At 33.8% G+C, this 16,135-nt stretch overlaps 1 protein-coding gene across 11 annotated transcripts in view; it reads right to left on the reverse strand.

The window, feature by feature from the left end:
• The window catches only part of LOC145263676 (uncharacterized), a 514,716-nt gene that overhangs the window by 16,176 nt on the left and 482,405 nt on the right, over nucleotides 1–16,135 (reverse strand). For 4 of the 11 annotated variants that reach the window (XM_080120561.1, XM_080120557.1, XM_080120555.1 and 1 more), the window contains one exon: nucleotides 13,479–13,500. The exons of the other annotated variants lie outside the window; for them this stretch is intronic. In XM_080120561.1, the coding sequence (XP_079976687.1) occupies nucleotides 13,479–13,500 (22 nt within the window). The remainder of the gene's footprint in view (nucleotides 1–13,478; nucleotides 13,501–16,135) is intronic. 11 annotated transcript variants of the gene reach the window in all.

Consider the following 16,135-nt stretch of genomic DNA (forward strand, 5'->3'; position numbering starts at 1 on the left):
AATTGAATTTTCAGTATAGTAAACAGTTAATATTTGTTAAGATTTTTTTTTCTACTCAAGAAAATGACAAAACTAAATGTCTATGTTTTTCAAATAAAAATTGATTTATTCAAACTAATATGAAGACAAGAGCTGGTACAGTTTGAGTAAGTGATCATAACAGTTGGGATATGTCCTCGACAATCAGACCAAAGGTTACTTTCGTCTTGAGGTTTGGTTTTGTCAATTCATAGAAGAATTACGTTTGCTCTGGGAAGGAGTTAGTTTGTTAATCGCCTGAGACACCCTGTTGGGGAATGCTGACTGGGTTGCTCAGGCATTCTTTGTATCCCAGTGTGCTGGCTTTCCCAATTACACCTGATTTGGGGATTAACAAAAGAAAACAAAATATATAGACAAACTATAATTAACGTTAACAGAAAAATAAAAATGTGATTCAATTTTTTCACACAATTATTAGTCAACACTCTGTAAAATGCCTGCGTTAAAACAAAATTATCAAAGTTGGGATTCCATTTCTGAATTGGTTGGTTGTTTTTGGTTTTATGGCATATCAACCCTTTGTGGGTTATTTCATGTCGAATCCAGTTATTTTGGGAATAGTATTCGATGTTGAATCCAGTTATTTTATAGGAGGTTTTTATTCTTCAAGCTCCTTGTATTTTCAATCGTTAGTTTTGTAGCTTTTAATTTGGTTGTTTTATAGTGAATTTTATCATTTTTATTCTGTCTTGCAGAATATGATTGAGTTTTGCTACGGGAGGGGGAAAATGGTTACAGTATTATTGATCGATACATTTTGAGTTGGAAAACAAGTCAGAAAGTGGGGGGGAGATAGAAAGAGAAGGCGAAAATAGGAGGATGGAAAAGTGAGAAAAGGCAGGTTGTTTTTGTTTTTGCAGAATACAAGGTTTTGGGGGGTTATATTTTGTTGGAAGAGTCCTATTTCTTTAATGTAAGATAAGATTTTTCCGGTGTTGTTCTTTTTGAAAATTTTTTGAAGATCTATTTCTTTGTTGTGTTTTTTTCTAATTTGTGAAAGATCTATGTATTCAGTTAGTAGATGTTTTACAGTAAGTGGTGCTTGACAGGGAATGCATTGGGGTTGAGTTTCTCCTTTTAGAAGGTAAGAATGTGTTAGGTGTGTGTGACCTATTCTAAGTCTTGTTAAAATGACATTTTGTTTTCTGTTTGTATTTTTATAATCCTGCCTCCTCTCTCCAAGTGTGGGTTTTATATTGTATAATTTGTTATTTGTATTTTTATTCCATTGACTTTGCCATTTCCCAAGTATATGGCTGTTGACCAGTTTGATAATGGGGTTCTCTTGTTTTCTATTTTTTATAGCTATTAAAATAGATAAAGAGTCAAAGAATATAATGAATTTTTTCTGAGTTTTCCTGAGTTTTCAGTACTAAATCTATGGCTCTGGTTTCAGCACTAAATATAGAGGCTTCATTCAGAAGTCGTTTGCTAATTGTTGTATTGTTGTAGGTAGCTGCACATCCAACTCTTTATATCCTTCGAGCCATCTGTGTATATGTATGTCTAGTCAGGGTAGCATAGCTTGATATTTTCAAGGTCTTCTTGAAATATGGCAGGATTTGTTTTTGATTTTTTATTTTCATTTAAGTTCAGCATTACGTCTGGTTGTCTCATAGTCCATGATGGGCTTTCGGATATTACAGAATGGTGGATATTTGTTATTGGAATTTGAGATTCTTCAATATTGGTTTCCATTCGAAGTCTGAAGGTTTTTATGGCTTTTTCTTTTCTGTTAAATAGGTTTCTATGTTTGGGGTCAAAGGTACATTGATAAGCGGGGTTTGTTGGGCAAGACTTTAGTTTCAGGTAGTATTGTAAGCCAAGTTTTTCCCATCTGAGTTTTAAGGGTGCTTTGTGGGCTTCTGCATATAGACTTTCTTTGGGGGATGTTCTATATGCTCCCAAGATTAGTCTTAGTCCCTCATGGTGAATGGGGTCAAGGATATTTATGTAGGAAGATATTTATGTTGGATCATTGTGCATTTCTTTAATATTACAGAAGTGCATGCACTTCGTTTTTGACTCGGAAAATTTAAGCCCATTTTCTGTGGTCGACCGGTTTATTTTGTTTAGGTTCAGTTTTTTTTTTTTTTTTTTTTTTTTTTTTTTACAAAGGCATCACCACATTATCAAGGCCCAGAGGCCACTCAAGGATAAGGGTTAAAGAGTGTACAGTAGAAGTTGGTCAATATAGTAATCATTAGTAATGAAAATTTGGTAAATTTAATAACTTATATGGAACGGCTCATCAAGAACTTATTTACCTTAGACTTGAACACAACCATATTGTAGTCAGCCGGAAAGCAGGAAAACGGAAGACAATTCCACAGGCGTGCAGTTCTAAGAAAGAAGCTTTGTTCATGGAATCTATGTTTAGGTTTAGGCACAGATAAAGAGTGGGGGAAATTATTGATAGTGTTTACAGCTAGACGAGTGTTTCTTGTGAAAGTTTGGCGAGGGGGGACCATAGATTGAAGCTCAGTTGAACACTTTCCATGAAAATAACGATACATCAGAGACAAACTCGCAACATCTCTTCTGTGAGATAGAGGTTGTAAGGAGGAGAAAAGGACATCTCCTACGAGGCTACGAAGTCTATTTTGAACTCTATCAAGGCAGGACAAGTCCTTTCTAGCAGCTCCTGCCCAGATGTGGCAACAGTATTCCATCCTTGGACGTACTTGGCTCTTATATAGATAGAGAATAGCATCAGCAGTGAGATATCTACTGGATCGATAGAAAGATCCCACCATTTTTCCAGCGGCCTTGGCAACAGATTTGATATACGTGTTCCATTTAAGATCAGGAGTAATGGTCAAGCCCAGAAGCTTGTCAAAACTTGAGGCCTCCTGAAGACGAGAGCCATTCATTTCAATTGATGACAAATGTGGATTAAAATGTTGATGATGTAAAGAGAGAAGCTTGGTTTTAGATGCATTAAAAGTAACCAGCCATTCCTTTCCCCATTGTACTACATGCTCAAGATCAGAGGAGAGAGAATTGGAGAGTACTTGCTCGTTTACTGTCTTAGATGTGGTACCATAAATGGTAGTGTCGTCAGCATAAATGTCTACAAATGATGTAAGGATATGATTTGGAAGATCATTAATGTAGATCAGGAAAAGAGTTGGGCCCAGGATGGATCCCTGAGGGACACCGGCATTAATACTGTGAGCTTCTGATTTTTGCCCTTCAACTACTACTCTTATGAACCTATCAGAAAGAAATGATTTAATAATTGAGAAGACTTTTCCAGCTATACCATAGCTAGCGATCTTATGAAGTAAACCTTTATGCCATACCCTATCAAAGGCTTTAGATATGTCAAGAGCAATTGCCCTAGAAAGATTGCCACCGTCGAGAGATTTGCTAATCCTATGCGATATAACTGTAAGGACATCTGCTGTAGATCTAGCAGAACGGAAACCATATTGAGTGTCACTAAGAAGGTTATTTTTGTTGAGATGTTTGATTACTTCTGTATTTAACACAGATTCTAGCAACTTACTCATGACGCACAGGAGACTTATTGGCCTGTACTGAGAGGGGGATGAGCGATCACCTGAATTCTTAAATACAGGGCATACTGATGAGATTTTCCAGGGAGATGGGAAACTATTCTCCTTAAGACAACGTTTAAACAGTTTTGTAAGTATGGGCGCTAGTTCAGGTTGAAGTTTTTTGAGTACTATAATTGGAATACCATCAGGGCCAGTTGCTTTACTCGAATCAAGGTTTTTGATTAGCTTCGCAACATCACGTACAGATATACGTATATCACATAGCGTGTTTTCTGATACAGGAGGAAATATTGGGGGTTGGCGGTCTTGGTCGCAAAGGGTAGAATTAGCTGCAAAGTTCTTGACAAAGAGTTTGGCTTTGTCTGATGCTGACGAGATTACCTCAGGTCCATTGATAATAGTTGGGATGGAGCACACGCTTCTGTTCAGGATTCTGTTTGCTATTTGCCAAAACTGGTGGGAACCAAGCCGCTGCTCAGCTACTTTGGACTTAACAGATTGAGCATACAACTCTCTTGCGTTCCTTATTACTTTCTTACAATGGTTGCTGGCAGTCCTGAAAACGGCTTTAGTTTCCATACATCTATTACGTTTGAAGCAGTGGAAAAAGTGATTTCTGTGCGCAATGGCAGCAGCACATTCTGGAGAGAACCATGGCTGGCTGTTAGGTTTTTGCTGAAACTTTTTAGAGGGTATGAAATGGTCAATACCTACAATTAACCATTCAGTTAGGTCTAATACTATAGAGGACACATCCTTTTTAAACATGGAATGCAGAGGTAGATCAGATATAAATGTACGGAAGCTATCCCAGTCAGCCTTAGTGTATCGATATACTGTACGATGAAGTGGTACGTCTGGGGACTTATTACATTTCATTTTTATCTTAATTGATACAACAGAGTGGTCGGAAGATCCAAGAGGCGACAGAACAGAAACTGAACATAGTTCAGGGCAAGTTGTGAGAAAAAGGTCTAGTAGGCTCGCATACTGGCCGTCATTATCGGGCACACGGGTAGGTTCCTGAACAATCTGAGTGAGGTCATAGGCAATGGAGAAATCATGACAGAACCTCCCCTCATCATCGGTCTTGTTTGAGTGGGTCAACCATTCGACGTTGTGAACATTGAAGTCTCCACATACGTGAATGTTAGCTGAAGGATAAGTAGAAAGGACTTGGTCAATTTTCTCAGATATGCTTTGAAAGATAGTAACTCCGCTGTTGTGGGGGCGATAGAGAGTAAATATAAATGCAGTAGTGTGAGCTAAAGCAACCCGGAAGCACATATAGGGTAAGTTAGGATCTTCCCTGGAGATGTCCCTCCCACATGGAAAGCTATCTTTAATATAGGCACATATTCCATGCCCATGGCGATCTTGGGGGTCAGATTTAGAAGTTAAGTTAGAGTATCCTGTAATTGCAAACTCATCTAGGGAAATAGCCTGTCCAATGCCAGTTTCACTTAAAAATAAAAGGTCTGGTTTAGTCTCCTGTAATTGGGTTTCAACCTCTGGAAGGTTAGAACGTAGACCCCTGATGTTGGAGAAGGAGACATGGTAGTAGGGGTCTACGTTGGAAGTTGGAGAACCGGGTTTAATCGTGTATTTTTTCTTGCAACTGTTGCTCTATTGTTTGGACATTTTTTGATCTATAACAGATCAAGAAGTCATCGACATATAGGAAGCAGTCGGTTCCAGGACTTAGGCATTTGGTAATATTGTTAATCTTTATATTAAATAAAGTGACTGATAGTATGCTTCCTTGTGGGACCCCTTCCTCCTGGTTTTCGAGGTCAGAAAGGGTAGATCCCACATGGACCTTAAAGTTTCTGTCAAACAAAAAATCTTTTATTAATTTGGGTAGTCTGCCCTTTAGTCCAAGATTTTGTAGGTCTTTCATGATATCGTATCTCCACGTTGTATCGTAGGCCTTTTCTAAATCGAAGAAAATGATCATTGTATGTTCCTTTTTTATGAATCCCTCACTGATAAACGTTTCTAAGCGTATCAGGTTATCAATGGTGCTTCTTTTATTTCGGAACCCACGTTGGAGGTTTGTAATCAGACCATTTGATTCAAAGAACCAAGTTAGTCTTTTGTTCACTATTCTTTCGAATGTTTTACATATGCAACTTGTTAATGCTATGCGTCGGTAGCTTTTGGGATCAGACTTAACTTTATCGGGTTTTGGGATGGGAATCACTGTTGCTTGTTTCCATATGTCAGGGAGTTTACCCCTGATCCAAATGTCGTTGAAGATGTTTTGGAGGTAGATTAAGGATTTTTGAGGTAGTTGCTTCAAGAACTCGTAGTGGATCTCATCTGGCCCTGGTGCAGTGTTGTGTAAACTGTTTATGGCATCGGTTAATTCAGATAGGGTGAAAGGTTTGTTGTAGTCTTCTACATTGTCGGAGTTGAAGTTTAGTTTGTTCCTTTCAGCATATAGTTTGATTTTTTTGAATTGTGGTTTATAATTTTCGCTAGAGGAGTTTTTTGAGAAGGTACATTTTACATTTGCGATATCTTTTTTGCTGGTTATTTTTGTATTATCTTTTGACAGGTGTTTTAGCAGTTATCTTTCTAACCATATTCCAGATTTGTTTTGTTTTGGTGTTAAAGTTCAATTTGCTGATGTAGACTCTCCATGACATACTTTTGGCTTCCTTAATTGTTCTACGGGCTTTTGCTCAGTTTTGTTTGAACTGGTCTAGATTGTGGGTAGTGGGATGACTTTTAAATTTTTGCAGTGCAGCTTTACGTAATCTTACCGCCTTTTGGCAATCTTCATTAAACCCAGGTCTTTTATATTTTTTGGATTTGGAACCTTTCGGTATACATTCCCCAGCTATTGACATCAACGTATCAGTGAAGTGTTCAATAGAGTTCTCCGGTTCATCTTTGTCTATTAGCTTTGCATTGCATTGGGTTTTATATTCCTCCCAGTTAGCTTTGTTTAGCTTCCATCCGGGGGGGGGGGGGGTATCTTCAATCAGGATTGAGTTTTCAAGTATAATGGGAAAGTGATCGCTACCACATGAGTCATCATACACTTGCCAACTATAGTCCATTAATGTGGCTGGGTCGCACAGCAACAAATCAATAACTGAGTATGTACCTAAGGCAGGGTGGAGGTATGTATTGGAGATTTGATTCATGAGGGACAGATTGTTACTGTTGATATTTTCTAGTTTTTTTACCTTTTATGTCTGTTTTATTGCTTCCCCATATGATGTTGTGGCTGTTGAAGTCTCCTAGTAGGATGTATGGTTTAGGATTGGTTGGTTGGTTGTTTTTGTTTTACGGCATATCAACCCTTTTCGGGTTATTTAATGCCGAATCCAAAGATTTTGAAGAAAAAATTTTTTTAATAGAATATATTTGTTGTTTTCAAGTCGGTTTCTATTCAACCCATAGTTGGGACCCTAATAGGTACTACCACTCTGTCCAGAGTTATTTTGCTCTGAGGGATGTCGTTCTAACTAGAATCGATACACCTCCGGAGGCCCTCTGTCCAGTATTGTGTATAAAGTTGTATTGGGTGCAGTTTTTTATAGTGATGTTATCGTGTGTCTTCAGAAATGTTTCCTGGAGGCAAATGCTAGCAGGTCATAGTTTAGATATTAACAATAGTAATTCGTTTATGTTTGCCTTAAGTCCTCGGCAGTTCCATTGAATGATAGTTTGAGTTTTGTCTTCTACCTCTATCTCCAGTGTTCCTATTTTGTTTCCTCCTCTTGAGGTTGATTGGGATCTAGATCTTGGTTTGTTTGTTTTTTCTTTAGTTTTCATTTTATTAGGTGATGGTGTTGTTTCATTGGATTTGTTTATAACGGTTGTTTCATTTGATTTGTTTGTAAGAGTTGTTTTCATTTGGTGAGTTTTTTCTTTTTCTCTGTTTGATTTAATTTGAGGTTTTTGGTTTGTTGGTTCTGTTTTTTTTTTGTTGTTGTACTTTCTTTTGTAGACTGATTATTTCCAGAGTTCAAGATTAGTGTTTGAATTTCTTTCATTAGGTCTTTCATCTCTTTTATCAATTGAGATAGTTCTTCAGTTTTTATTTCTGGAGGATTTTTTGTATAACTTTGACAACTTTGATTTGCGTTTATTTTAGCATGCTTGGTTACTTCTGAGTATCTTGCGTTCATAATTTTCCTGGCTTCCGGGAAGGTTATATTTTTTGTGTACTTTATTGTTGTTATTTCTTTTTCTTTTAGCCATGTTTTGCATCCTTTGAAGTCAGCTGAATGGTTTTCCTTACAGTTTGAGCATTTGGGGTCTTTTTTGCAGTCACTTTGTTTTGAGTTTTCACCACAAAATTGATGATTTGGTGCATTTGGATTGGTGATGTCCAAATTATTGACAATTGTAGCACCTTAGAGGGTTTGAGATGTATTTTTCAACGTTCACTTTTAGGTATCCAATTTTAATCTCACTTGGGGGATTTGTGGAGTCAAAGGAGAGTATATATGTATTTGTCAATATAGTTTCTCCATTTCGTTTTATTCTTATTCTTTTTACTTCTGTAACACTTTGGGATGATAGATAAAATTTCCTCAGTCGAGCAATTTGATAGTTCGCTGCATCTAATGACTCCTTTTGAGGAGTTTAGGTATGGGTGGGGATAAGTTTTAATTTTGATATTGTTAAACGTTTGCCATTTGAGAATTTCTTTAGTTTGTGTTTTTTGTTTCAATTCGATAAGTATGGTGTTATTTTGCAGTCTTTTTATCATTTTGGGTTTTAGTTTTAGAGAGAAAATTTTTTCCATTGTAAAAGGTGAAATTTTATTTCATTTTTTAAAATTTTTTTACTAAAAATATTGAGTTTTCTTTGATTGAGCATTTCTGTTCGGAAACATCTGAAAAGTTTCTTTTTTGGGGGGGCTTTGGGGGGGTAATAAAAGCCATAATCAAATAAGACTGGTTTTTTCATCATCTTTGCTCCCCACCTACCATGGAGACCTATATGGGAAGTGCCGGGGGGGGGGGCATTCGCCCAGGCTCAACAGGGATACAAAGATAATATACTCGATTTGTGATATCTTTAATGAGCACCTGTTTTCCTTTGCTGTTACTCTGGGATACGTAGTAATTTAAATGGTTTGCAGCCACGTCATAGATATTTTACTTCGTCAATTGATCCTCAGCCACCGCTTTCCACCATATATTAGGAAATAGTTGTTATTGGGAGAGGGATAGGCATATTGTGTTAATGATAGGTTTATGGGGTGGGCAATATATGGTGGTGCTTGACGTGACCAGCCGATTGATCGGATCAGGCCCTCCAATCACCTGCCTAGCATAATAAGGGCCAAAGTGATGTGTTGGAAAGTGGAGGTACTAAAACCTGACCTCCAAGTCTCTCAACCACCAGGATCCCGTCCTAATGATATTACAGGTCGTTACCTACGGCCAACAGGTAGCCCCATTAAGGAACTTCTAATCTCTGCAGGGGGGGGGGCATATTCTGATGCCCTGCCAACAGGGTCTAGTGGAATCTGATCGATTGGAAAAATCTCCAGTTGTTTGTTTCTTTAAATATTTTTTTATGGATTTTAGTTTGGTTGTTTTTATTATTTGGTCGGTATTTTTAAGTTAGGAAACCAGTAGGGAAGTAGGGGTGGAATGACAAAAAGAAAAGAAAAAAAAAAAAGAATGTGGGGGGGGGGCTGTTTTTGTTTTTGTAGAACATATTTAAGTTTTACAAAAGAGGATAGAAAACTAAAACAGAAATTCAATGTAGATGCATTTCATCTCAGGAAGCCAAAAGACAGCCTGATCGGGTAGCACCAGTCCATTTCTGAATTATATAATAATATTTCATTATTATATAATATATTTATTATATAAATTTAACAAAATTATCACCCATTTAACTTTAGGGCAAAAGACTGAATGGGTAACCATTTTTTTTTGTATTTATAAAATGACCACTTTTTTTTTTTTTTCCAGAAATATCAGTATATACTGAAAAAAATATTTTTGATAAAAAATTGATATTTATTTTGGAAATACAAAAAAAGTTCATCAACCAATTTTGTCCAATACAATGTGGTCAAAAACTTAACATAAGATAACTTTTTATAAACAGACATAAAAAATGGTATTTCTTGAATAAACAATATTGTCAGTATGAAAAGAAAAACCTTAAAAACATACCGACATAAAACTTTCATAAAATATATAAATATAATTAACAAATTTTGCTTTCAAAATCTAAACAGTATAAATTAATGTCTTAATTAAAAATTTTTAAAAAATGGTGAAAAATAAAAATAGTTTAAGAAAATTATATTCGACTTTTTACAATATACTTAAATTTATAATTGAAATGTAATTTATCATATAATACAGAATTTTAGCTGAAATAAATTTAGTAGGTTAGAATTCTTTTTCAGAATGAAATTTTCTTGGATCAAAATTAGTAAAATGTTAGAAATTACAAAAATTTCTGCTGACTGACTGAAAATCTTGCATCCTATAAAAGACAGCAAATGTTAGATATCTTGGCCTGTTATAAGGATGACCTTGGTTTATACTTCTACTTGAAATAATTTCCAGTCAATATTTAAGATATTGCCGTTTTTGTAAAAATGAAACTACAAATAAAAAATGTGCACTTTAAAACCGGTTTTTATTATTTAACGACTAAAAAATAACTCATTTGGAAATCTGAAAAATATATAACTCCAAATAAAAGCCAGTTATTTTAGCATTAAACAATATTTTCTTGACAAAACAAATGGTGTGTAAAATATAAAAATAAAGGAAAATATTAAAAAAGATTTTGTTACATTTTTAAAATTGCCCTTATATATATATATACATGATAAGAGTTATTCCATATAACAATGATGACAACAATTAGAAACGCAGACAAAGGCGCAGAGAGAATGAATAATAATTTAAGATAAAAATAAAATATCTATAAAAAATTATTTGGGAAAGATACAGGAAAGCAGAAATATTTCTTTGCTCATGTCATGAATAGGTAAAAAATAACGAAGAGAATGTAATGGGAAATTAGGCAAGAAGTGATGTAGACAATTGTTATTTAACAGTGAAATTGTTGGCTTTGGGGAAATAAAAAAGTCTAACAGACAAGTTGGAGGTGAGAGATCACACAAAGATCACAAGGTTATTCCTCCATATATGGATTTCCTCCATATATGAAAGAAATCAATGACAAATCATTCTTTTTTATATAAAATGTAAAAAGAAGCACTGTTTTTTTTTTGTTTTGTTTTTTTAATCTATTCCAAGGGAAATAACTTGTACTCCAACAAGAAACAAAAAGTTCCAGCTCGATTATTGAAAACTTACCAGGCATCTAGAACTGATTAAGGAAAAATCTGCAGACAAGTTGATTGTAATATTTAATATTTGTTGTTAAACTCTTATGATGTAATCATGCATGAAGGCAATTTCATATTAATAAAACAGGGTATTATGATGAGCATGTAATAAAATCAGACTTATTATTGAAAACATTTAAACAATAATAAAAACACCAAAAGTCACTCTTTTTCTACACACACAAGTGGGAGGGGAAAATGTTGACAGGTTGATCACTCACAGTCTACTGAAATATAATACGCAGCATTTATTTTTCCATTTCACACGTCATAACAAAACATTTTCAGCGTTAGGGGCAAAAAAGCATAATCTTTAGAAACAAATCGACAAAGGGTATCATATTAGTCGATTATTAAGCACTCGAATAATAAAACACCTACAGTCACTTATCTTTCTCATACGCACACACTGGCATAAAAAATCTCACATTACATGAACACGTATAAGAGTATAAGAGAATTATGCTGGAGGATCTTTTTATTTCAGATATAATGAGATGTTTTTTATGCTCAACACAATGAAGCAACTTCTAAAAACAGATACAAAATGGCTGCTGTATTAGATTATTATTGAAAACATTCAATAATGATAACTAGTGGGATCCATGGAAATTCCACAGTTGTAACTTCATTTGTTGTATATTTCGACTATGGTTTTAAATATTTCCATTCCACAGATGCCCAGCACAAACCCGACAAGGTAATTGTTCAACATGAAGTATGCTTATCTTAATATAGTTGCAGAATAGATCTGGTTATGAGGAAGGATATATTAAAATCCTTTGAGAAATTGGTCACATTTTCAATTCTATGGAGAACTGGCATGAACACAGGCCCCACAATATTATTCTATCTTTGGAGAGAACAGATAGTACACTTTGATCCTAGTCTGAACCGCAGGAAAATGCATTTTAGTTTGAGTTTCATATTTGACACAACAACAGCATCAGATTATATGTAAAAAAATTACTTTTTTTTAAATTAAAATTTTTCGGCTTTTGGGCGATACCATGTTTTAAAATAGGATTGGTGAGTGATAAGGTACGTACAAAGATGCAATTACGCTAGCATATTATTATATAAATAATTAGCAAGGATACCCAGCACAAAAGTGTAACATATTTCTATTAAAACTTCTTTGCCTTTCTCTATCCATCTTTCTATATTTTTCTTTCGTCCTCTCCCATTCCCCATCTCTCCTCTGCCCAGCCCATTCTTCTTTCTTGACATACACATTACTTTTTATAGATTTCTGGAGGAATGAGTTGGCATAAGGAAAGTAAAACCATGATTAAAAAAATCAGAGTTACTTTCCTTTAGTTTTATATGAAACTAGCGAGGGGTACCCGGCGTTGCCCGGGTGTTTGGAGGTGTGTGTGGTTTTGGGTAAATCAAAACTCCGGGGGGGGGGGGGGTAAAATAATAAAAAAAAAATGTTTTGGTAGGTAAGTATGAGGATCGAACCCGAACCCTTGAGGCAAAGTTGGAAATTAAAGTGTGAAAAAAAAAAAGAGTGCAACGTTAACCATTGGGCCACCGCGAGATGCTAACGGAAACACATTTAAATTTATTTAATTGCTTAAATTAGCAGGTGCACGTTTTAATGACTTAATGAGGTCAACTTTTGATTTCATTTAGTGCGGGAAGTTTTTTTTTCTCCCCAAGATGTTGAGAGTAGGGGGAAACAGCTCCACTTGTTCAAATTGAATAGCAATTGTCTTCTGATATAAGGAAATAATATTTCCACATTGATCAAAGCTGATTGCTTTCGCACATTTCCGGCGATCGAGACCGGAAAAATACCTAGACAATTAGTGTCGCTTTTATTATGGGAAAAGGCCTAACGCACATGCAGCGAGCGAAAACTGTTGAATATTTATCTTCCCAAAGTCGAGCAAATTAAATAGACAGGCGAGCTCCATTGTTAACTCTGAGATATTACGATTTACATGTGATATAAAAAGTTTTAAAAAGTTGTTAGGCGACCGACTGCTTCTCTGAAAAAAGCCTTTCTTGGACATCCACAAAAAGTGAACATACATACATTTTTGCTTTTATATAGATGACCTCCCCTGACAAAATCTGTATCAATTGCTTTAAACTTTAGATATTCATTCAATGCTGAACATAACTTTGTGAGGGTTTGTTTTGTAGCTTTTGACTTTTAGCTGGACACATACACAACTTTCCTTTATTTAATAGATAATAAAATGTGTAAATTCCCTTTTTCTCTCACACACGACATAAGGGTATTTTGCTGAAAGGTCAGATTATTCATGTTTTGTTGAAATCCTGTCAATTTCTTCTTACTGAGGTGTGAAAACACACACACAAAAAATACATTGAAAATATAAAACAAACAAAATGACATAATAAACAGATTGTCATAAAAATTATTCACGTTGATCATCAAAAACAAACATTTAAATAACAGAAGACAAACTTCTAAGTTAAAAAAAAAATGATGATAATAACAACAACCAGGCAATTGAGGTGAGTTTTTGGTGCAGAGAACAAGATAGACAGAGAGTATAAGCAGAACACAAAAGCACACTTGCCTATGGAAGGACAGATTCTCTTCTGCACGTAAGATGAAGTGCAACAAAAATAAAAACAACAATTATAAGCAACCATTATTTGCCTTTTTATTAAAAAAAAAATTTTTTTTTAAATAAAGAGAAATAAAATGAAACATAAAATGTTTAAAAACCAAACATTTGACTTTTTTTTGTAAAAAAGATATTTAAATACAACATAAAAAAGAAGAAATCCTTCAAACGTTAAAAATAACTTTTATAAAATGAATATTGATTAAGTCATATATTTTTACTCTTCCTCCCTCCCTTTTGTATTACCACTTATAGTGTTTGAACAATTTTTTGATGGATTAAATGTGCGTAAATTGTTTTTTTTGTTTTAATTCACAAACAAAAATAAAAAAACGTCTTTAATTTCAACAAGAAACATTTTGTATTGCTGAGATAATTTGGACAATTGTTCTCATTTTTATCTGCACAACGTTTTGATTGATGTAATCAACATTTTGATTAATGTAACTTCTGACCTTCATCAGGTGTAAAAGTCACCACGTTTTGGCAGACAAAAGAGGAGTAACTCTGAACTTTAAGGTTTCAAGTTTTTGGATCTATGGCAAGTAAGTTTATAAAGATAATTTTTAACTTATGATTAAATTTTTAACTAAATCCATCAACCAATCAATAAGTTCTATGAAACATAATATTTATGAAACTAAGAGGGTAGTATGGTTAATCACATGTTATCCAGGTTTGTTTTTTTTAATCAGATGTAGTTTTTAAAAGATTTTAGTATATTATTATTATTACTAATAGAAGATAAAAAAGGGGGAGTGGAACAAGCAAAAAAAGAGGGGGAGGAAAAGAAATTACCCCTTATTTTTTTTCATGCCAAAACATGGCGATTTTTACACCTGATGAAGATTGAAAATTACACCAACTGAAACATTGTGCAGATAAAACTCAAGCTGAGAACATTTGTCCGATTAATCAAAGCAATACAAACATTCATACCTAAAAAATTCAGAACTGTAAGAAATGTGGTATGACAATGGAATCCAGGAATGCATAAAATCATCTTCATTTTTATATTTCTTTTTTTCTCTCCTATTCTTCATATTGCTATCCCACACTTATGGTTAATGTCTGGATGAATAAATAGCATTTTTTTTCTGAAATAATTTTTTTTATATAGAAACAGTATAAAGTTCATAATAACATTGAATATACTAACTACCCCCATTACTTCCCAAAAAAGAGATAATGTCTAAAAGGATGATATAACAGAAAAGATACTAAATCGCTTTCCTTGAATTGAGCCGTAGAATATAGTAACTTATTCCAATATTAATAAAAATAACAGCATAGATTCTAATTCAGACAGACAGATACCAAATCTACACTAGTAATAGATATCAATAGTTTATAAATTATGGCACTTTTTTTTTCAAGTTGAACTTTCAATCTGTAGTGTTTTTTCATTGTTGATTCAGCAAGCTGTTTTATAGATGGTAAGACATTTTTAAAATTGTATTTTACGTTTGTAAGATGAAAATATATTCATATTTCAATTTGTAATTATATTTTATTTCTAAATGAAAACAATGTAAACATTTGCTGAAAACAAAAACAAATTCTAAAAACAACAACAACAAAAAAATATGGGCCTATATTATGTCCTAGCCAATAAAAGTAACTCGAGAAGTGTGGAGATAGTTACAAATCTAAATGAATACATACAAAAGTCTGACCCATCTTTTGGCAATAATGAAAAAATCAAAACTGTTTATTGTAATTCAACTCTACACACTATCTTCTTTTATGAAGTTTATATATACAGTAGAAACCCGAGGTACGACATTAAAAATTAGTAACAAAACACAGTACAATATATAATACACATGTGTACAATCAAATAACATTATAAATAACACAGTAAAGCGGGGAAAATACAGTAACTAGGGGTTCAGAAAGACATTGTATTCCATATCGTAACTTAAAAAAAAACCTATCCTAGGGCCACTGTATCCCGGGGTTCTACTATATATATATATATATATATATATATATATATGCAATATCAATCGTAGCTAAACTAATTTACACATTGATTTTGAAAAGGGGCATTTTATCATTTATCATTGTTTTATTACTATGAATTGAATATAAAAAATTGTACTGTTTCACAATATTGTTTTATTTTCTGGACAACTATTTATACTTTTGTATTTCAAAAAGTTGAATCTTTAGTGGACCCCCCCCCCCAATTTTTTTTATTTTTTCACTTTTAACTTAGAATTTCTAAATTGCCAATGAAAAGGCGAATGGAATTTTCTTTCTTTTCCTTCCTATACGGTCACATTTAAAAGATAATTTTTTGCTGAAACTAACAAAATGTTACTGGTTATATTTATGCATCAATAAAACTTTTGTTTCATGCTTACAACAAAGTTATGAATGAAATATTTCAAACAGCAAACTAATGATAGATTATAAAACATGAATCACATTTTTATTTAGTTTACATATGCAGTGTTTTAATCTATTTGGTGGCTTAAAAGCAGCACACAGTTGTTTGCAAACTTGGACACTTACAGCATTAGATTAAAACAACACTTTAAATAACAGCATTTTCAATATTTTGTATAATTGAAAATTCTTTACCTATAAGTAGTATAGTA

This window comes from Euprymna scolopes, chromosome 39 (genome assembly GCF_053919585.1).
Source record: "Euprymna scolopes isolate OS-2025 chromosome 39, ASM5391958v1, whole genome shotgun sequence".
Lineage (NCBI taxonomy): Eukaryota > Metazoa > Mollusca > Cephalopoda > Sepiida > Sepiolidae > Euprymna > Euprymna scolopes.